At 44.6% G+C, this 23,696-nt stretch overlaps 1 protein-coding gene across 1 annotated transcript in view; it reads right to left on the bottom strand.

Moving 5' to 3' along the window:
- Positions 1–7,339: 7,339 nt before the first annotated feature.
- hs3st1l1 (heparan sulfate (glucosamine) 3-O-sulfotransferase 1-like1) overlaps positions 7,340–23,696 on the bottom strand; it is a 28,837-nt gene continuing 12,480 nt past the window's right edge. The window contains exon 2 of the mRNA XM_064317693.1: positions 7,340–9,078. Within this exon, the coding sequence (XP_064173763.1) occupies positions 7,708–8,646 (939 nt within the window). The 5' untranslated portion in view covers positions 8,647–9,078 and the 3' untranslated portion in view covers positions 7,340–7,707. The remainder of the gene's footprint in view (positions 9,079–23,696) is intronic.

Genomic DNA, 23,696 nt, shown 5'->3' on the forward strand with positions numbered 1-23,696 from the left:
GACTGGCTTCTTCACTTTCCTGGGTATAAAGGGGGAAAAACTCACTCTCTTTTGAATGGTCTGTAGGTGTCAGAACTGAAGCTGTTGTATGGAGGGTCATTCTAACTGAAGGATGAAATTGAACCCTCTCTGTTATGTGTTCCGGCTGAAGGACACTGCTGTTGACAGGCAAGAAATATGTTTGGGATTTTAAAGATTAGGAATCTCCGTAGCAGTCCCAGGATGATACTGGTTTATGGTCGACAAAATGGGCTCCCTCTGAAAATGTACTTTCCATTGTTTATTGCATAACCCACTTTAGCGAAGTGAACCCTCCTGTGAAGGTAAGGGCCTGTTTTTAATACACAGGTCTTAAATCTTTCAGCATGATAAAAAAAAAACAGTGCTAGCTTCTCTGCAGTGATAAAGGCACCAGTGTGAAAAATACAAGAATAGCTTCCCTCTGATTTATGGTTCCCATCCCATCCCTGGACACTGCATTACGGCATGTGGCAGATGCTGTTATCCTGATGACTTTGGCAGGTTAGTTTTACATACAGTCCATTTATACAGTCAGATGTTTCACTGAAGAAATTCAGGTTAAGTGCCCTGCTCAAGGGTACAACAGCTGCTGGGAACCGTCCCAGAAACCTTTTAAGTTACAAGCCCAGTTCTTTCACAGTGTACCGCACACCGCCGTCACCACACACCTGGGTCACACCCGATGGGGCGCGTACCCCGGCCAGCGGCTCGGCATTAACGGCACCCGAGCGGTCACGTCTGCACTGCTGGAAGCGAACCGAATCCTCGAACCCTCCCAGCGAGCTGCTTTTTAATGACCGCACATCGGCAAGAGGAGCGGAGAACACAGCGGGGGTTCAGTGGCGTGGTCAACGAAATCTGCTCTTCCTGTACTTTCCCCGCGAAAGAAGGGAACGGCCCCTTTGTGTCCGAGCTCATTAAAAACTGCAAGGAAGCGGCTGGCCGTTTGCAGCTTGAGAAAGTTCGCCTTCTTCACAGTCCCCCAGGACCAGAGCAACGTGGCCCACAGGCCACTGTGTCTTACTCTGCTGCAAGTGGGTCACAGTGCACTCTGTAACTTCTGACTTAAGCAATGTTCACTTCTATGCTGTGCCAGAGCAAATGCTGGATTTAAAAAAGGAAAATAATCAGTCAATAATTTGTGGCTGCAGGCTTTTCTTTGTTGAGAGATTTGATTTGAGTTTTGCAGATGTACGGCAGTGGTACTCAGACGTATGGTTTATGTGCTGTTCCGTCAGGTGTGCATGGTGGCTGAGGACTCAGTCTGATCTCATCTTCCAAATTAGACAGTCAAAGAAGTGATCTTTCTGTTTTCTTTTTGACATTTTTTAACGAGGAAACACTTAGGCTGGTGAGATACCATGTGGAGAGAGATCTCAGTTTGCCTGGTTGTTGTTGTTTGTGTGTGAGAGAAAGCGAGTGAGATGGGAAGGGCGAGAAGGTGATTATAATTAATGTTGTGTTCCTTCAGAGGGAGAGAGAGAGAGAGAAGCTCTCTTCCCTATAAACGGCGGATCTTTCTGCTTAACTACAGGGACATTGACATAAAAAGAGCAGTTTTTTAATAATTTAGTTTTTATGATCCTCTCTCCTGCTGGTTTAAAGGTAGATTCAGGATAAAGGATTACCCTGTTAACACAGGATGATCCTGCCTGAGTTTCGAGGCATTAGGTGGAACTGGGACTTGCACCTCTGCCTTCACAAAACCACCACAGTGATAGTGATGGAATAATTATAGAATCGCAGCTCCACTTGTCCATGCTGCCAATGATGTAGGGATATTATGATACACTTGTTACACTTGATACTGTATAATGTGTGGCCTAATTTAGCCTCTGTAGATGCTGTCAGGTTTTTCCAGCCCTACATCTGAGACAAGAGGCATTTAATCCCGTGTACAGCCGAGTTGAACCACGCATGTAACCCTTTTAGTAATGTTGGAACCGCTTGCTGGGATATTGGAGTTATTTCAGGGTCTAAGAAGGGAGCAGAGCACTCAGATCAGTTGTCTCTTGTCCTGTCACTAGGGGGCACTCCTGCATCCTGGGTGAGAGGAGAATTTTGGTGCAAGCTTATACAATATATCAGCATTGTTATTTTTAGCCTGATGCTTAATCAGTGTTGTCCCACAAGTCATTCTGTACCTAGCTCCCTTTTTATGCAGCTCCTATGCCCTGCAATGGCTGTATCTAGTAATAGCCAAAGCAAATACATTACACTATTGTCATTTAGCATGCTAATGTGACTTACTGACAAACATTTTACATGCTAAGCAAACACCACTAGAGCTAGAGATATGCGAAGGTACAATCGAATAAGTGTCATGATGCAAGCCTGAAGAGCCAGGAAACAAAGGCAGAGAAGGGAATAGAAACGTAGTGTGTGTGTGTGTGTAACAGATGTCAAGGGTCGGTCTTTCTGGGTAACATGCAGACCCCTGGCCTGCTGTCTAGTGGTTGGATACACCAGAGCTGAGACCCTGAAGGAATCTACCATCCATGCATGAGTTGCAGTGAGCGGTGAGCCTGAGTTTTGCTCGCTAGCTGAGGTAATGAAAGAGCGCAGGCTGTACGGATGCTGGAGCTGATGTAACTCCCACTCTGGGCCGTGCTAAGGCAGCTCTGATATTTCTTTAATCAGAGGCAAAGCCCAAGAGCCCACTTAGCGCTCAGATGTTGAGCAGTACAGTAAAATGCAGACTACCATCACTTGACTTCACTTGGAAAAACATTTTTTTTCCCCTTGGCTTCCAGCTTCAAGGTTAGAGTAATTGATGTTAGTCCAGGTTCCTCACAGGGGGGGGGGGGGGTGTGCTCGGCACGCTTCCATTACTAAGATGTTACGGCATTCATCACAGGCATGAGGCCCTTTCTGTGCGCTGGGCTTTAATTGGCCGTCTGTGGGAGGAGGCTGTCACTCAGGTTCTCTGGTTGTGGTTTCATTCACATATTTACCGTGGGTGCATGTGTGTGATTGTGTGTGCATGCATGCGTGCGTTTGTGTGTGTCTAAGTTGTGTGTCTGCATGTTCCTGTGCTTGAGGTAGAGGGTTGCAGTTCCTGCAGGCAGCATTTAACTGACGTATCATTATGATTTACCTTTAATTCAGATATTTAAGCATTCCTCTAACTCCCCTCATTACATTACATAATAGGCATTTAGCAGACGCGCTTATCTAGGGCGACTTATCCAACTTTACCATGCAGGTTCAGCATTTCCACTGGATTCACAGAGTCTGCATTTGACGAACCCCATAGCAACATCAAGCCAGCACTGACACAGCAATAACCTGTGTGACGCAGTTTATTTACCCCCTCACAGTTAAAAGATGATGAGGAAAGAGTTGACTCAGGGCAGGACCACTGTGAATTGGTGACAATGGGGAATAATTTAGTTCTCTCAGGGATCATTGGATACTGACGCGAAAAGCATTTTTGGAAACGCTTTGCCTTAGAGTGGTCTTGTGCCTGTGTAGCTGGGTCAGTGACATTTTAGGTTTTCAAAATGTCTGAAAATTTTTTTATGTAGTGGCAGCAATTTGTAATGCTTTTATAAGTTGTTTAAAGTGCCTCCTTGGCCTTTTAAAAAAATGTATGAAAGAGTTTAGCAGATTTGGTACTTTATATACATTTAGTCAGATTTTACTTCCTAAAACATCATTCAGTTTTTGTTGAAAATGAACTTATTTTAACTACTTTTATTGCAAATACAACAACTAAAATCCGCAATCAAACAAATAAGAAATTATTATAATAGATTTCCATATAAAAAGTAATTAATACCGACATTTTTCATGATTTTGTAGGAAATGTCTCTACTTTTGTAGATTCAGTTCCCCATCTTTATAGTACAAAACTGAAAAAAAGATAAATTAATAAAAAAATGTATCAGTCACTCATGATTGTCATCTGATGTTTTGGTGGAATATACGTTGGAATATAATATATTTTTTAATGCTTAATTTGATTTGAATGACATGATTTTGTTTCTCTGAATGAAATGAAGACTTATTAGTAAATTATTTATTGTGACATAAATTGAATCACATCCAGATGCAAGCGCTTTAAAACCTAGGAACAATACCACATAAACATTAAACACTATTTTCCTCCTTTCGACTGCATGTGAGGATTGAGTAAGCACAGGAGGGTGATCAGTCTAGCCAACTTTCTTCTACCTAAGATTAAAGATTAATACATTGCTTTCAATATAACTTGGGTATTTACACTGAAATCCAATAAACACTGATTTTATTTTGTAGCTGTAATGCCACACACGTCCTTGAATTTCAGTATTTTGCGGAAAAATCCTGTTGTACTACCAAAACCTTTCCTTAGCAATGGAATAGCATATTTTGAAACGTGTGTTTTCATTACAGTTGATGGAGGTAGTAAATTCGCCTCAGGCAGTTTGCCTCAGCACAGGGCACCCCACTTATACAACGGCTAAACAACAAAAAGCATAATTGCAATCAAAACGTGTTTAAAAAAACATTGGCCCAGTTTCATTTGTTAGCGCAGTGTAAGCTCTGTGTAAGGTCACCAAAATCCTGTGTAGCAAAATTGGCATCCTATTGCATTTTGACTTGTGCCGTAGAGCTAATCAGTTTTTGTCTTAATGGTTGGTGTGAGGAGAGTTGGGGTTCTGCCAGGGGATGGGGAACCCCTTCTAATCTTCGAGATAAACAGTTCCCTCATTTTGGAAAGTTGCAAAAGCCACACAAGCTCTAATGACTCATATCAAGAGCGCTTCGGAGAGAATCAGAGAAAGCACACCTGAGATGACATGTTATTGTCAGAGCCAATCAGGTGAAAGGAACATCTCGCCGGTGGGAGGAGCCTCTGACACAGGGCAAAATGAAGGTTGAAGCTTTGAGTCAGATATCAACTGATATTAATTCACCTTCTCTGGCTTCTGCTCCAAGGGGATGTCTGTGTTAATGAAGGCCAGGATGAAAGACAGGGTGAGAGGAAGGTTGATGAAGAGATGGAGAGTGAGTGAGTGAGTGAGTGTGTGTGAGTATATGAGAGAGGGAGAGGGAGGGAGGGAGGGAGACCCGGTTAGTTACTTCAGCTTCCCTTTTTGCTCCTTGCTGTGGTAATTGGTGTTTATATGTCATGGTTTTGTTTGCCATGCGTACGATTCGAGATAATTTCTGCAGCTGAGTAATCAGTCTGGGTCCTTAAGCAATGGGCACGGAAGGAGAGGAGAAGAATTCCAGCTGACACATTTCACCGGAATTCAAATAGACAAGCTTGGGGCCAGGAGTTGAGGGGGTTGGATTAAGCTGGAATCAGGGCGAGGTTGTAGCAAGCGAGGTTGTACACAGACCAGCACAGTATGTTAGGGGCCAGGGCCTGGGGCCTGGGGACTGTGGCCATCTGTGTGTGTGATATGTGCACGTGACAACCACCTGTCCCTCAGATGCCTTAGCACCAACTTCTCAGAGCCCAACTTCCATACTCACTTGGAGTTACCTCTCAGTATCCTATTGTGCTCTCCATACGTTTTTACCATATATTGTTGTTTACTATATATTTTTGCATGTGTGGGGCTGATAAGAAACCCTGACATCAAAGTACTGCACACACACATAATACAATCGCACACAAAAACACACACACACACACAGTGCTGTTAGCCAGCAATATTAACTGAGCAGTGTAGTGGAGTGTTCTCTGCCTATGTTTATACGTCATTCAACTTCAACTTTTTTTTCCATTAGCATTTGCGCTATACGTCGCATGAAATGCATCACATGCAGATTCAAACGCTGAGAAATTCTGCCACTCTGGTTCTCTGTCGTGACCCTCTGTCAACCCGGCTCCTGTGCTCTCATGCGCTCCAGATTCAAAGGGAACAGCTTACTTTGAAGTCGCCAAATTCTCATTCACCCCCCCGCGGGGCGCTGCGTGGGAAGCAGCAGACTCGTACCCCCCCCGAGGGCGAGAGCGGGGAAACAGAAAGGCGCAAACACTCCCGCCCCTCATCTGCAGACAGACACGGAGATTAACAACATGAGGGGGACTCGTCCCCACAAGTGCAAGGCTGAGGGCACCACTCGGATTGGCTGGGCTGTAGAGGAACCTTCTGAGGGCACGTGTGGCTCCTGACCAATCGAAACACGCCAGGTAAAGAGATAGCGTCACACGCTGAGCTGAAGTAAAACAAAATGTCACGCGATCGGGAGGAAGTGTTTATGTGTTATGTGATGTGGCCAATGGATATGCAGATCAGATACATTAGGTTAACATAAGTCTCGAGAAGAAACAAATATGGTTCCCCAGAGATGAGTTCAATAGCCATTGTACTTTGAGATTTATCATTTATCATGTACTTGAATGGGCTGTATAATCAAAATGGTTTGCACCTTTTTGAAATAGAATTTTAAATGGCCCCCTTTCAGTGGGCGTGTCAATATGATGAAGGTATCTGGCCCAGGGTGTCAGCCTTGGTAGTGGAGGTTTGTCTTTAATGATTTTTTTTTTACTTTGTGTCATTCTTGCTTTAAACTGTAACTGTCAAATCAAAGTGCAAACGGAAAGTTGAGTTTTTGGTGGGCAGGTGGATTTCACTTGGTCAAGAGGGAATGGCGCTCCCTACTGGCCAGCTCAGCTTTCTCAGGTCTACCCCCAAGGCACTGAGCAAGCACAACACTGCTTAGCTTCAGCAGTTTGGCAAACAGTATGAACTTTATAAGTATGTAGGACCTCTCGGTAGATGTGGGATATCTAGTTAAGCGCCTGTGCATGGGCTGTATGTGCTGTCTTGTCCACAGTTTGCACACTGCAGTGCATTATCTAACATTATGTTACATGCGCTGAGGAAAGCTGTCAGCACGCTAAATAAATACAGCGGGAATAATTACGGCGCACGGGCATCGCTTACTCTCCGTGTGTAAGGTGTGAGCTGAGCGCCCGGCGGCATCTGCGGTGCCTGCGGTGTTGTCATGGTTACGGGCTCGCGGCGGTTCTCTGACTCATCCGCGCTTTTCTGTTTCTGGATCCCGCCGCCGGGCTCAGAACGCACTTCAAGGTTCCGGCGCTGGATGGGAAATGAAAGGAAGGGGAGGGCCGAGGTGTCGTTCCAGATATCGCTCTGCTGACTGGTGCGGGTTGAGTTCTTCCGCTGCAGGCACTGAGTACAGTGTCCGAGCCCATTAGTCAGTCCCGTTATGCTAAACTGCTGCTTCAGGGCAACAAGTTCCCCGCATTCATTTTGCTCTCGCTACCACCCCACGATTCAAAGGCTTTTCTGACTGTCTGCTGCGGCCCACTTCCATTCAGAGATGTAAAAAAACACCCGTCTCTCGGCTCGCATTTACATTTAAAGCAGAACCATTTATTAAATACAAGAATATCAAACAAAAAGGGAAAAAAAACGAAATGTTCGAAGTTTCACAAATTTTGGCTGCAGTTACCTGCATCGCTTTTCACGCACAGCACAGAGAATTAACACTCAGCCTTCGACTTCGCCGAGTTCATGTCTCTCTGTTTTTAATATAAAACTGTCCTGTTGACATGAGAGCATTAAAGGCATCTTTAAGGAGATTTGGGGCTGTCGATTGTAAAGTGCTTCTCCCCCAAAACTCCCTGCGACCCCTGCCCCCCCCCAGGGAAGGGACCACATTATACCAGTATTCCCCCACTCCTCCCTTTACCCCAGCCCAGGAGTGGGCGTGGCCACCCTAGTGCCAGTCAAAGGAGCGCTTGACCATCCTGTAGAAGTTGCGGTTGTGCTCCTGGAAGTAGCAGCGCAGCTGTTGCAGGATGGTCCCGTTCACCACGGGGTGCGGCCGGCCCTTCGACTCGTGCAGGCAGCGCTCCCGCCCGTCGCTACGGATACAGTAGAACCCCTTGGTCTGGTTGAAGTAGAAGTTGGAGGCCGTTATCCTGGGCGGCAGGCGTAGAAAGCGCTCCACCTTCTGCAGTTCGGGCAGCGGGTCCCGGATCAGCGTGTCCCCGTCCACCAGGTGGATCTGCTCCAGCGGAAAGTGGCGCAGCCAGCCGCGCATGTGCACGTCGTACAGGCTGCGGTGGATGGCCTTGTAGCGCGTGTTGAGGGCGCCGTTGCGGACCAGCACGTCCTCGATGACCTGCACGGGCTTGCGGCTCTCCAGGCGGTTGTAGTAGACCTGGGTGTAGTCGGAGATGACGCGCTCCGTCGGGTCGCGCAGGATGAGGAGCAGCTTGGCCGAGCCGTTCATCCGGCGGATCCGCTCCGGGGCCAGCGGCGAGGTGAAGTAGCCCGGCGTCTTCTCCACCGTGATCTGCTGCTCGAACGAGAAGGGCATCAGGTTCCGGTACCAGTCCAGGCCCTTGGCGTAGTTCTCGTCCCAGTCGAAGAAGTGCACCTCGGTGGCGGCCACCACGATGTCCGGGTGGATATCCAGCATCTCCAGCAGGGCCCGTGTGCCCCCCTTGCGGACCCCGATGATGATACTCTGTGGGACCCGTTTGCTGGTCCCCGGGGGCCCCACCAGCGGAGCGTATTCTTCTGTCTCATTCGCCAGGAGGTTCAAGGACTCAGACCCTGGCCCTTCCCCCCTGGGGGTGTGGTCTGGGGGCGGGGAGGCCGCGTACGTCTGCAGAACCAGGAAGAACACAGACGCAAGGAGGCAGGCCATGAGAGAGAGAGGAGAGTGAGAGAGAGAGAGATGAGAGAGAGACGAGCTAGTGAGAGAGAGAGAGAGAGAGAGAGAGAGTAAGAGAGAGAGAGAGATGAGAGAGAGAGGGAGTAAGAGGGAGAGAGAAGAGCGTGTGAGAAGACAGAACAATACAGAAGATAGAAAGGTGGAGAGGGTGGAGCTATGAAGACAGAGGGAGAAAATAAGCAGAAGAAGGAGAGGATAGTGAAGGTGCAGACGGGCAGAGGGCGTGTAGGCAACTGAGAGTACAGATGGGGGTTATAGCAGAAACAGGCGCTCCTGTATTGATGTTGATTCCTTGAGATCAAACCAGGTGAGTATGCCGTGTGAAGACTGAGGCCACAGGTACAGTGGAGGAGGAGGAGGAGGAGGAACTGGGTGAGGAAGAGAGGCGGCCCATCTGAGGGACATCTGCAAAGAAAACAGAAAGAAAAATTAATTTCTGATATCCCACTCGTTCCACAGTGACTTGCGCTGTGATTGAAGACGAGCGAATGCGTTTCCCTCTTTAGCAAGTCACAGACAAGGCCAGACTCCCGAGCGCAGAGGAGGTTCTCCAGAGATAGAGGAGGAATGTCAATCACTGTGTCAGCCTTCTTTCCAACAGAGTATTGGGCATGAGGGTCGACAGTGACTGACAGCTCTTACATAAGGCTCTTCATGAAGGTGCAATTTAAACTGCATTAGAGATGGTTACCTGTCTGACACCGGGAGGTAATTGTGAAATCTGAGTTCGCCAGGGCAGGGAGACAGAGAGGACAAGCTGCGCCATCTCATTAAAAAAAGTTAAAGATCGTCATTGAAACAAGGAAACTTAATCAGCCATCACACAAAAGACCCTGTATAATAAGGTAATGAAGGATCCAGTGACTGAAGGAGAAGAGGAGCTTTTATTTCTCATGTGCATACGACAGTGTCCTTTATTTAATGATCCATCCATGGAAATGTGGGTTTGTCCATACGGCATGGCAATATAAAAGTTTGCTATAGGTGTTTATGGTGTCTTTAAAATATATTATTTGTAAGACCATGTACTTTTTGGCAATATAGTATACAATTGTGTTACATTGTCATATATCATAGAAATGAGGTATGAAGTCGTATTTAGTCAGAGCGGCAACATTGTCATGAACCCAAACCAATTTACTACAAATCGTGATGTATAAATGGCAGCAGTTTAGTGTAATGGTTAGGCAATTGGTCTTGTAGTTCAAAGGTTTTGTGTTTCATTCTCAGCTGGGGCACTGCTGTTGTGCCCTTGAGCAAAGAACTTAACCTGAATTGCTTCAGTATATATCCCGCTGTAAAAATGGATTATAAATAAAAATGCAATCTGTGTAAGTCACTCTTGATAAGACCATCTGCTAAATGTCAAAATGTAATGTAATGTAGTTAAACTGACTAATAAAAGAAGAATGATAACTAGCCAAGGTTACTTTCTTGTTGTGAGGAACAGAACTCTCATTTCGGGTCTGAAAACTGTTAGATGTGTTGACTGAACTCCCCTCATTACCCACAGGGGGCGCTGTTGAGGAGACCCAGGCAGAGTGCACTTCAACCGATCTGCAGACAAGTAAAATGCTTTGGGCAGCCCCAGCTCACCACAAAAGCATGTGTATAATATAATAAATAAATACATAAATAACATTCAGCAAGCACTGCATTATCTCAGCCTAACTGTTTTATCAAATATTTCCCCCCTTTTAATTAAAGGGATTTAAATGAAAAGTAGCCATATCTACCCTAGTCAAACCTCTGTTTACTGTTTGGTAAATACTACAAAAAAGCCCCACAGGTCATTTTAATAATTAATGATGTCTCATATTTTGCTTTAATCAAACTGATTAAAACATATTTCCCTGTGGCAGCAGTGGACGCTGTGACCAGCTGGGTATCTCATCTTCACTCTGGGGCCTGGAGAGTAGTCCCGCTGCTTATTAATTTATGAAAGGGGCTTTGAGGGGAAATTCATTTGCAGCTCAGGTACAGACAAGTAAGCACCCAGGGTTACTTCCCTGCTTCCCTTACAGACTACCAGGCTGTATGCTTTATGAGAACAAGAACATTGCCTGCATGTTCAATCGGAGCTTTGTGTGTTCTGATAATGATAATGCTCTTCTAGAGAGCTTTACCTGTGTGCTCTATAGAAGCTTTATCAGTCTATATCCTATTGAGAGAATTACTGGTGTGTGCTCTATTGAGAGCATTGCCGGTGTGTGTTCTGTCAGAGCATTAACAGTGTGCGCTCTGTCAGAGCATGACCAGTATGTGTTCTATTGAGAGTATTACCAGTATGGGTTCTAATGAGAGTACTACCAGTGTGTGCTCTAGTGATAGTATTCATGTTATCCTCTTTTGGGATTGGCAGTTGAATTACACTCTCACACCACCCTTATACCACCAGCACATATGCAGGGAGCAGGGCAGCTGAGGCAGGATGCAGGGCAGCTGGGGCAGGGAGCTGGGCAGCTGGGGCAGGGAGCTGGGCAGCTGAGGCAGGGAGCAGGGCAGCTGAGGCATGTCACTCTCCAGCCTCTCTGGTGCAGGGGGGCTGCTGATCGCCCGCTGATAACAGCTGATTATCTGCAGGTTTCTGGTGAGAGGCTAGGACGCCACTGCTAGCTTAAGTCCCCCCTTAGGTTTCAAAACAAAATCTAAGTTTATTTGATAACATATAACCTGTCTCCCGTTGCATGACAATGGCTCTTTTAAAAACTGATTAGGTGGCTAGAGAAACAAGCAGTTTGTGAGAATTGTGCACAGTGAATTGGCAGGGGAAAAAATCAGGGTTTCCTGTCAGCGTGTCAGAAACAGGAAGCTGCTACACAAAGCGCTCACATTGAGGCGCCTCTTTAAATGACTGTTGGCTCTAATCTCACGCTCGCTCTTAACCATGCGATTACTCTGATTGGCCAATTACTTCTCGTTTCTAAGGCCTCATTTCATGCAATCAGATTGAGTTCCAGCAGGTTCTCCAGCCCTGAGGTTGGGACGTGGGGGAAACCTGGCTTGGTGATGACGATGATTGGATGATTCAGGCGGTGAAGTGGTGCCGCAGCCATGCAAGGAAACGGAATGCAGCTGTGCGGGGCCAGGACACAGCACTCTTCAGTGATCCACTGAGATTGGTCTTAAATTGGGCATCAGGACCCGCTGATGACCTGAGAGGTGGGTTTCGGTGCAACAGGAGGCTCTTGAAAGTACTGTCCTTGGCCAGCTGGCATGTGTACATATAGAATCTTTGGTGGGTCACAAGATCACATAAATAACTTGCTGTAATCTCGATTTATTAAGGTTCACACCAGTCATATCCAACAGTGCACATGTTACCTGCACTGAAATATGCAGTGTAGGTGCAGTTGATTTGACATGCTAAATACTTTTGAATTCCATGTATGAACATACAGTATGTCAGGCTATGTTTTCCATAAGGTGTAGGTCACAGAAAATGCGTTTGCTCATTAATTGTACCTTGGGCTCAGAAAGGTTAGGAAACAGTGGTATAGAAGGGCCAAGTGCTGCATTTCTGGGCACTGTCCTGGGCACCCTAGTCACAATGAACCTTTCCGTCTCCCACAAAGAGTTGCTGTCCGTCATGGATCAAGGCATGCGGCTTTCTCCCGGCATTGATAGATATCGGCCAATGACACCCTCCCGTCTGCCGTCTCCCGGTTGGCTCCCACAATCAGATTCATCTTCATCAGGCAAGTGAGTCACAGGGTTCCCGGCCTCGCAGGAGACCAGACGGGCCCAATTACTCACGCACACCTTCTCTCTTCTCCTTTTTTTAATCTCAGGGAGCGGAAACAAAGCCTTGTTAATGAGGAGCAGCAGGTATCCTCCATGCATTTTGCTTACGAGGCCTCATTAGGGACACATTAACGCAGAATAATTATGAAATTAACCAAGCCTGTTATGATAATCTGCTATAGCTCCGCTGTCCATTTATTCTTTTTTGAAAAGGCCAACCCACTTTGTTTAATGTGTACTGCATTGTTTGTTTGTGTGCTACACACACACACACACACACAAAAGCTGACTCGTTATTTGGCCTTGGGTAATAGCGGTTCCACTTGGGCCCATCCTGGGGGTTCTTGTTAGGGCAGGAGGTGCATGGGTTTAGCGTTATTGGAGCAGAGAGCCATTTGCAGAGGAGGGTGGATGCATGTTTGGACACCCTGGGGCCAGGCTCCAGAGTCTTGTTACCACAGCAAATGAGCGGCAGCCAGGGCGGACGCAGCCGGATGGCCGTGATAGATTATACCAGAGTGGTAAAGTCAGCAGCCCAGTCATTTACACCACCACCACTGCTGCTGGTGAGCTGGAGAAATAATGATGGAAATCAGCTGATTAGGTGCCTCTGAGCGCCAGCATTCTCAGTCTTCGCTCTCTCTCTCCTTTTCTTTCTCTTCCTCACTCTCTTTCTTCCCCCACAGCTCCATTCTCTTTGCTCTCCACCTTTCTTTCTTTCTGTCTAATGGCAGCAGACAGAGGGAAGTTCTCTCCCTCTCAGACTGATGGTCAGATGCAGCTAAAGATGCTTGCCTTTCATTGCTTTATCACTTTCACACATCACCCAGTGTCTCTTTAACACCTCTGTCTCATTCTTTCTTTCCTTCCCCGTCTACTTTTCTCTCTGTCTGTCTCCTTCTCCCTTTTTTCCCCTCACTCGGTGTCTCTTTTCTTTTTTCTTTTTTTTATTGGCATGACAACCATTTGTTCATGTTGCCAAAGCAACAGAATTGCAAACTACCACTTATCATTTGGAAAGATGGCTAACAATTATTTTTAAAAAGGAAAGTTTTACTTGCAAGAAACTTTATGAATAATGTTCAAAAATGTTTTGGAAAATGTTTCGTTTTGCATCCATGTATTCAACCTTAAGTGGTTTTGGGCCAACGTCATGGGTTGTTTATGTATGAGAAATATTGAATGAAAACACAACAGACAAAATAGTTGTCATATGAATTGTCATTGTCATTTTTTATGCTTTTTTGATAATATATGTACATAATTCCACACTATGGAATGTGGGAGAAAAAAACTTATATGGACATAACATCAAGATTTCCTTATGGATGAAGCGTAACTTTCACAGGGACCTGAGCACTGCCCTGTGGGCTGCCAGCTTATCCAAAGGCCTGTGCGCATGCAGTTTATGGGCCCAACGCATCCAGAGCTCTTCAGAGCTCATTAGCATTCCTGTCGGCGGCAGTCAGGCCTGGGCACCCCTGCTCCACAGCCCTTTACCCAAACCACTCAGGGGTGAGAGCAAAAACACTCTGCAAGGCTGTGAGCCCTTTCCTTCCCCTCCTCCTCACAGTACGGGCAAAATAGCACCGGTCGGGCCATTTAATGCTAAAGCAGGGCATCATTTTATGAACTAACTGATTATTGATGAATTGATACATTTTTCATGTTTTTTTTTAACCCAGTTACATTGCACTATGCTTCTAAATCAATAACATTCCACCAGAATTTGTAAAATTATGTTTTTAGTAACATAATTTTTTAAACTAAGAACATAACCATCTTCCTGCCTTATTATTTTATTGTGCATTTTGAGTAATTTTCTAAAAAAAAACAGACTTTGTCTCAGTTCATTTGGGGATACCCAATGAGGGAATAACAGCTGTGGAATAGCTGCCGTGGTGCTTGCTTCAGACAGAAGCTAAATTGAATTGTTTAATGGGTCTTGGTCACTGGCTGATTAAGATACTACCTGCAGACTGAATGTTTCCGTATCGGCAATGACAATTTGGTAAACCAGAGCTGGCAGATTCTCCGAAGCGAGGGTCTCCTTGGCGATAGCTGGATTAATATACAGCAGCTGTAGAAGAAGAGTCAGAGAGTTTGACTGACTTATCCTCACAGACTCAGGAATCATGCTCACATCATCTCACCAGCTGAGAAACAAATATAACTGAGGCATTTCAAATACCCTGCACAGTGGCTTCACAACAAACATGCCGGTGCGCACTGATATTAAACTGCCTTTCAAACAATGAACTGGTGGATCAGCTGAATAAACTCATGGCAGTGCTGTATTTTGTACAGTACAAAGTTCCGTGCTAACAGATCAATGTGCAGGGAATGTTGGTGTTTAGATCTTTTACGCCATTTAGAAGTCCATGTATTAGTGTACCTTACTCCCACTACACCCTGAAGGCAGCTAATGCTTGTTGATCAGTAGTTTTTTTGGTCTCTGAGCCCTCTTTGGCTCAAGCTCTGTCAAACAAATATGACTTTCCTTGACTTGGCACACTAATCTGATTGGGTGTGCCTGATGAAGGTGTGTCTGATCAGGAATATTCAGCTAATGAGCAATAAAATCTAGTCGACAGCAAAGGACGAGGCTGTTATTTCCTGGTTTCCACAGACCTGTCTGTGCTGATCTTTCTAACTAGCTAGTTGTTACTTAGCTGACCGTACCATCTAACTAGCAACCTGAGGGGACTATATAGTTAGCAAGATGATAGGCCATAGGGCCACAGACTTTCCAAAATGGATTAAATTAAATTTAGAGACTAATTATGTTTTCCCTTTTTTCTTTCTTTGTCTTCCAGTGCAGGATGTGTGTTCATACAAAAATCTGGTTCGGAACTATCATCAGCATTCCTAGTTGCACTGGCTAGGTGTTAAAATGTCAGTGTTGCGGTGTGGATTAAGCATACAGGATGTCAGAAATACATGATTCTAGTATTGTATAACCTAGAACGTTTATCAAGAATGGCACATCCTTAATTCATATGTTCTGTTCTCAAGTTCTCTCCATGCGGCAGCTGAAATGTATCCTAGCGACACAAATCTGTGACGTGATTGGCTCAGCATTTAGAAACTTTTTGCTGGCCTAACCCCTCCGCCCCACCCCTCCCCTACCCAAAGACACTATATTTATAGTTGCGAGAGGTTCTGGACTGTGTCCACTCAGAGCCAACTTCCATGGCAGACCAGGCTGAATGTCCGGAGGAACCATCTGGTCTCCTGTAGTTGGCTGTATTTGCAGTGGCCTTGAGGAAGACCCTGCTGGACTTGCCTGGCATTGATTGCCATTATGCCCCAGAACACTGACTGAATTCCTCATTATTCATATAGTTTTAAAAAGAATTACTATCTAATTACTGCTATTTTCCAATGGTTATGCCTAAATGTTACCACGAATATATTCTTCATCAGGCAGACAATGGGAATTGATGAGTAAAAGCTTTTGATACAAAATGTTTTTATTTTATTTTTAACTGCAGAATGAGAAAGGGAGCAATGGTGGAAATGAGACAGATTGTTTCCCCCACCGCGAAAAAAAACTTGCAGTTCAACATTCATCTATATCTAAAAGTTCACTGTTTGTGCTGTCAAACATACTGTGGGCAACTTTAGAAAAAAAAGGCTAATTCCTTGTGCACATTCGGCTTATTCTTTTATCTATTGCCTCCTGGCGGTGTTGAGTACACATTGCTATATGCAACCCGTTGACTCACATGAATGGCATATGCAGACATACCTCAGTGCTAGGTGATTCAGAGTGTTCAAATTTTAACAAGCAGGGTGGTGAGCTCCCACTGATGTCGAAAGGTTAAATTCCACCCAACCGAACACGGATTTATCCACGTCAGGCTGTCTGTAGACTTCAGAAATGCCTCTTCCTTGACTGCCTCTTCACTAGATGAGGCACGCTCCTTAAGATGAACTGTTAGATTGCATTAATTATGGTACTGGAGCATGTTGTCAGCAGGTGTTTTTTGGTACAGGCTGAAAGGGCTTCCAGAAGACAGCTGGCGACGGGAAAGGGAGGAGGGTGATATCAAGACTATTTTCGGAGCAAATGAATTAGACCTAATCTGTGCCCACATCTCATCCAGAGCATTCATTATCTCTGTCGAGCCTTTCAGGCAATCTGGGTAATCTGCCATTAACTGCTATGGTCTAACGCGTGTGCAGACAGCACTCAGACGCTGATTGTAGGGTTTTAAGTTAAATCCTTTCTGTCCTGCTGGGGTGATGTCAGAGGAATGAAAATCACATTTCGGGCAAGGTTGTGCCTTTCACTGAAGTGGTCTCTAAGTCAGGAAGTCCATGTCCGCCCTCCCGCCTAGTAAGTATTGGTATAGGTTTTGAATGCCAAAGGTTTTGATGTTTTGGCTGAGTATTGAACGCTGTGTCTGGAGATCTCAGGCCAGTGCCACCTACGCAGTCCATTTGTGTGTGCGATGTTATATCTTGCTGCTTTATTTGGGCACAGGCCACAGCATGTGAAGTGCTGCAGATGTAGTGGATGGTTTTAATTGAGAGGAGGACAAGGTGAAGAGGGTTTTCAGTAGGGCAAAAAATAATAACCGGCGTCATCCTTTCAAAAAAAGAGCTTGTCCAGGCTTTTAAGCGGTGCGCGGTAGAGGTCACTCCACTGTGGTGCTGTCATTGGGATGCATTCGCCTTCATCTGCGGGGTTTTCAGCAAGTTTGTTTATTTTGTTTTGTTCTGAATGCTGGCTCCGCTCTCATGACTTCTGCTGTGCATGACTGCATTTTTTTCTCTCTTACCAAATAGCTAACAAACAAAAGGTACAAACAAGGCACGGCATCGCACCCACCAGGAGGCCTGACAACTGGACGGGCCCCTCTGTGGAAATTTAACAAACAAAGCCTCACAATGTAAACTGCGCTTCTTCCCAGTATGAAGTCGTGAGACGTTAGCGCAGGATAATTAGATGCCGTTTTACCGCGCGCTAATGCTTAAAGGAGATGTCTCCAATTTGAAAAGCGTCAGGTGCTTTTTCCTGCCGGAGAACGAAAGGGATTAGACAGTTTGGATGGAGCCGCGAGCCGCGAGCGGTGTGAAGCCCTGTGAAGTCTGACGTCCTCTGCAGCAGAGCTGTCACGTGACTGATCGCGGCCTAAATCCGCGCGGCCTGGGTGGGCCGGCCCAGGCTCATCGCGGAGCGGAGGGGGCGGAAAGGCTGTCTGCAGCGGCGTTTTACTTCCTCGTGCCCCCGAGCTCCGCGCTCTTTCTGTGGTCAGGGTTGGTGCAGTTCCTCTCCCTGCCACCCATCACGCTAACAGCACTGCCAGTGCAAACACAACGCTGTACAGAACCGTTATGGTGTCTGCGTTTTTACTGTAATCAAGCTAGCTGCTCTTTGATTTATGCATTTATTTATCTATTTTACTAACATAAGGGTGGTATTCTGTTCATTGTAGTATGTACATCGTATCTCTTAACCTGGTGGTGACACAATAGCAGTGGGTATGTAGGAAAAAGGGCATGGGGTAAGTTCATCAGAGTGTAAGGGGTTACATACATGTGGAAACATGCTTACGCACACGTGCACAAACACAAATGAATGCACGCACCCACACACCCATACACACACACACACACACACACCCACACATACAAACACACACGCACCCCCACACACACTCACACACACACACACACACACACACACACTCACACACACCCACACACACACACACACACACACACAGAACCCAGCCCCAGTCAGATCAGAAGCGTGGTGATGGATCTTTTTCGGGTGTGATGCGGCACTGCTCCGCAGAGCTGCCAGATCTGACGTCTGACATTTCTCAAGGGCGTGAACTCAAGGGGAACTGGGGGGCGCCGAATTGGCACGGCACACACAAACTGCAGCCTGCACACTAACTATACCAAGAGGAACTTCAAAAGCCTCACCGCCTTCAGACATCCTGTCTCAGGCCGTGCAGAATAAAGAAAAGAAAAATCTAAATGCATCCATGATCACGTGCAATAAAAATCTGGCTGGATAAGAAGGCAGCACTTATGGAAATGTGCTCCTATATGTGGAGTGGCTTTCTGACCTGGAGAGCACAATTGATTCGAATCCTTCTGCGAGATTACTGCTGGCAGACCATTTTAATGGCATGTGATAACAGGGTGTCCTGCTTGTCACAGTGCAGGCATTAAAAAACTAAAAAATTATAATCAGTGATGAAACAACTGTAAGTTTGCCTCTCATAAGCAGAAATGATTGCAATATATTTTATCATATAAGGATGAAGGTGAAAATAATTGACCTTTGCATTTTGTAATTAAAAAGTTTTAAGGTTTAGTGAACAACTTAGAAATGCAATAAAAAAGTATTAGTTTTTTATGCTAAAAAGGAGCTTATGATGCCACTCGAAGGCGCATATGCATTAAAAAAATTAATGCCGAAAATTACTATACCAGACAATGTTTCATGATTTATGGTTCTGCATGGATATATAGTAAATACAGAACACACCATACAGTTGGAACATTGCAAATGAATATGAAACACTTGCCTGACTAGTGAGATCAGATATTTGTATAAAAACGTGCAAAGTTGCTATCATAGATGTTCCATAAAATGAACGGCACAGGGACAATATTTAATTAAAACTTTCCTAGAACATTAAACAATTGATCTCTTTTTTTAATTAGAGCACATTGTATTGGAGAAAGGAAGCAATGCTTAAATGCATATTTGAAAAGGAATATTTATTTAAATTAATTATTAAATTAAATATAGGAAGAGTGCTTCTTCTGAATTACATAACATTTTCTCACTGCTCCAAGAGGTTTTGTGATGTGAATGTGATAAAACTGCTGAAAGATATCAAAAAAACATTATTTTTGGCATTATCTCACTCATCCCAGACTGTCTTATCAGCTGTGTATCGCTATTTGTGTTCAATGACATAATGGTTTATGTAAGTCATTGGATTTCATTCCTGTCATCTTTTGCTTAGAGTATTATGGCGTTGCATTTAACATCCTGGTAAAAAAAAAAAAACTTACAGAAAAATGACTCTAACATTCTTACAGAGATCCCTGATGTGCCCCCCCTCCCCCCACCTCAACTGTTCAGTCAAACAGACCTGCATCAGCTTCACCATTTGTGTGTCATTCTGTTTCAGCTCTAAGGTGCCATTACCTGTCCTGCTGTCAAATTGCCAAATACAGCTCAGCACATTCATTAAAAAAAGTTATGTATACATTGTTTTATTATAATTTTTCTATTTTTTTTATTTTTTGCAGTTAAAATATAGCCACGCAATCTCAGTGAGGTTATCCTGAGTGTATGAAATGAAGGAAATGCCACCATGATGTATCAGTTTGAACAGAGTTTCATTTTGAATATGTTGTGTTATTATTGTATTTAAAACACTTGAAAAAGTAGTTATGAATGAACTACTCGGCGCTAATGCACTCTGTGCTAATCCCACTGTAAAGGGGTAATTATAAGTAAAAATACATTGATTTAAATGGGAAGTGATATAACACAATAACTCGACATTATTAGTTGGGATTACAGCTGGTTCAGACAGGCAATAAAAATTTTTTAAAAGAACAATTAGACCAGTGGTGAGCGACAAGGGCCATGTCTGTTTCTGGTTTTCATGCCAACTTCTGGTCTTAATGACTTAATTAGCCCAAAAAGTTATGCCATCTGCCGTCTTAGCTACATTTCCTGATAGGTGCATGAATGACAGTGACGACTGTTCTTGAGTCCCTATATGAAACGTTTCTCTGTGATCTAATCTACGGGTGAACCGGCGTTGGTGTATACAGCCAATTAGCTCACATCGGCTCTCCAGGACCAGTACTGTCCACCCCCTGAATTAGACAATGAGCCTATTTGTTCAGCAGTGGTGTGAGGCATGGAGGTATCAGACAGCCCATCAGAAGAAAAAAAAACACACATCCGCTGACCTCAGTTCTCAGTCTGACAGTGTTCCAATATTGAAAATGCGATAAGACCCATTTACACCGTGGAATTTAAATTGGCATTTATGTAAAGGGAAAACAATCCCACATTTTCAGCATGTTCAGAGCTTCCTTTTATCCATATTATGTCTAATCATTCGAAAGCAAACATAATAGGCCGCATGTGGTCCCGACAATTGGACTTTTTGTGCAGTTGAAGGGAGCAGAATGTATCACCTCAGGCCAGTAATGAGGTTTTAACACATTTAAAAGTCAGCACAAATCAAACACAAAAATCATATCATTCCTTTGCCCTTCCTTGAAGCAAATTAATCTGTTCTTGCTTTAGTTTTTTATTTAACACAAAGTCAAAACACACTTGATATGATATTATGATTATTAATGAGCTTGTATGTAATAGCTTAATGATTCGCTCGAAGGCCTGTTTGTTGATATGGCTTAGATGAACCCAGTCCTCTTGTTTGGCACACCAAGCTCCCTCCGACCATAGCGCCAAGCGTAATGTAACCGCATAGGAACATAACAATGTTAAATTGAGGCAATGTTATGAATTTGTTTTTTTTCTTCTTTCGAGCCACCGGAGATGCCATCTTCCACAGCTTGTGTTTATGTGCTATCCACCACCGGGCTCCGGCAATCATACCCGTATGGCTGCCAGGAAACGCAGCACACCGGCACCGCAAACCCGGCTGCTTTTTTTTTTTTTTACGAGGATAAATATGTGTTTATGAAACTGTGCTTGTTGCCTTCTGCAAAGCGCGAAACTGCCAAGTGCTGGAACGCTCAGACGGTGCTGTCGCAGTGCCCGTTGCTACGCCAACACTTCAGGCATCTGACAACTTATTTCGGTAATGCAAAACTTGACGCATCTGCCGTTCGTATCCAAAGGCCCGTTTGGGTGGGGGACGTGGAGGGGCGGTAGGGATTTTGTGGCTACGTCACTTTTTCAGAGGTCGAAGCCACTAATTTGACTATGTCAAACATAGTGTTAATCTGTCAGGGCTCCTGACATTATTTATGTGTGACTGCCCGGTGTCCACATCCTTCTGTTTCTGTTGATAAAAGAGACGCTTCTTCTCTGATCAGTGCTAACTCTGCACTGTAGTCCTATGTGACCTGTAAAATGCACAACAGTCACTGGCTCTCAGGTGAGAGACTGGAGGTGTGCATGTGGTCACTAGTCGAAAGGACATAATACAACTAAAACATCATTTGCATATTATTTTGTACAATATTACATATTTTAATAATTCAGCATTTATATACAATCTGGCATAAGTAGTAAAAGCACCATCTGTGCATGTAGAAATGTGAGACTCACAATTTTCTGTGCAGGAGATCAGGCAGATTCAGGACTATACAAATAAAGACAGGTCTGCTTCTTCCCACACCACCTGCAGACCAACATTTCAGTTACATGCCAACACCCCAGGATATTTTAGGGAGCTGCAAAATAAAAGTGGGATGTTTGCTAAACTGTGAATTCCCTCTTTGTAGTTTTAAGAGATCTGCAGTGCTCTCGAGATAGAAGGCAGTCCAGTGATGTGGGGAGGCCTATGGTGTGGGGGGGCTACCTGTAGCAGTTGCTCACCTGAGCGCCCACGTCCCACAATCCTCCATCCCACGGGATGGGGTCCTTCTGAGCACCTCAATAGGAGGCTGCCGGGTTTTGCTTCAGACACTGAGGTAATACCCGGAAACGATCCGCACACACTGCCGTCCCCGTGGAACTGACTAACAGAGAACTGCTCTGCGTTTAACCTCCATCAGATAGTTATGTGATAGATCTGCCTCTCCAAATGCATGCCCCACTTCATCTCATCCGCAGAGTGCCAGAGTGCATATGCATGAGAGGGGCATCTGCTCAGACTCACAGGGCCAAGAGTGAGAAAGCAGCCCCTGCAAAATCCTCTCACTCAAAGACATATGCGAGCGTACACACACACACACACACACACACACACACACACACACCCACCCACCTGCACACACACACACACACACACACACACACACACACCCACCTGCACACACATACACACACACACACCAACACACGCACACACACACGTGCACACTCAAACACATATGCATTGGATATGCATTTAAACTGGAGATTTATTGGACCTTCTTCTTTAGATTTTATTACATGTATTTAACTCCACAATCACATCTTCCCCCTCACTCATCCACACACCACTGCACTTACACAGAACATTTAAGATCTGCTGTCTGTGGCACTGAATTAAACGTACTGTAATTTATATCAATAATTTAAGTGAGCTTGTGTGAAAATGGCATGCTACAAATAAGTGGTAAATGATTTAAAAAAGAAGCTGTTAGTAACCCACCTAAAGGGGTTCTAACATTTGAATTTCACAAACCTAAATCAAACCTTCAAATGAATATGAATCTATAACACAGCAAATGCAAGTGGAATAAAAACATGAATATGACTTTGTGGTGGTGAAAAGAATTGGGTCATGTCTGTGACGAGAACATATTTTCTTCCTACAGACAGGTCTTCCTGTCAAATTCCTCCTGTGGGATCAGTTTACAGTAGGGGTAAGAAGTGCACCTATCACAAAATGCTTTTTTGTCAGCTTGAAACCAGACTACATTTTAGAGAAGGTGGAAAACCTGTCTCAGTTTCACTGTATCAGGTCAGCTTTAAAGCTAAAGCAAAATGGGGCCAAGCCTGAAAAGAAGATCTTTAGGGAATCCAGGCTGTTGCTTGACGTAGCATTGGAAGGCCAGTAGGGGGCAATCTTCCCTCTGAACCAAGGAAATTCAATGGTCCTCAACTACGTAGAAGGCACAGTACTAGAGGACAAGCATTTTTGACCCACGTGGTCACTTTAATTAAAAACATTAAATTTGTTAATTGTTTGATGTCAGACTGTAGGATATTAATCCCAGTCTTGGTAACATTCCATTTCTGATAATGTCTGAAAGCCCCATTTCAGATTACAAGAAGCTTACAAGTACCCCATGAAAAAGACAAATTAATTGTGACTGACCTTCCTATTTAAATAAGATTGAAATATACATGTAATGGCCTGTGTACACACTAATGGTGGGGCCGTATTAAGATGTTCACTCACCCAAAGATTTGAACACCAACCCCTGTGTTCCGAGCCAATCATCAGATTAAATGTCGCTCATCGAGGTACGACGTTGCGGCAAATCTCATCGCTGTTCACGGGTTTTAATCAGTTCGCCATTACCGCACGTTTAAAAAGCGCAATTACCCGGACGTTATATACTCTCGCCTTCCCTTTTATCTGCTAGCACTTGTTTGG

Source organism: Anguilla rostrata, chromosome 18, assembly GCF_018555375.3.
Source record: "Anguilla rostrata isolate EN2019 chromosome 18, ASM1855537v3, whole genome shotgun sequence".
Classification (NCBI taxonomy): Eukaryota; Metazoa; Chordata; class Actinopteri; order Anguilliformes; family Anguillidae; genus Anguilla; species Anguilla rostrata.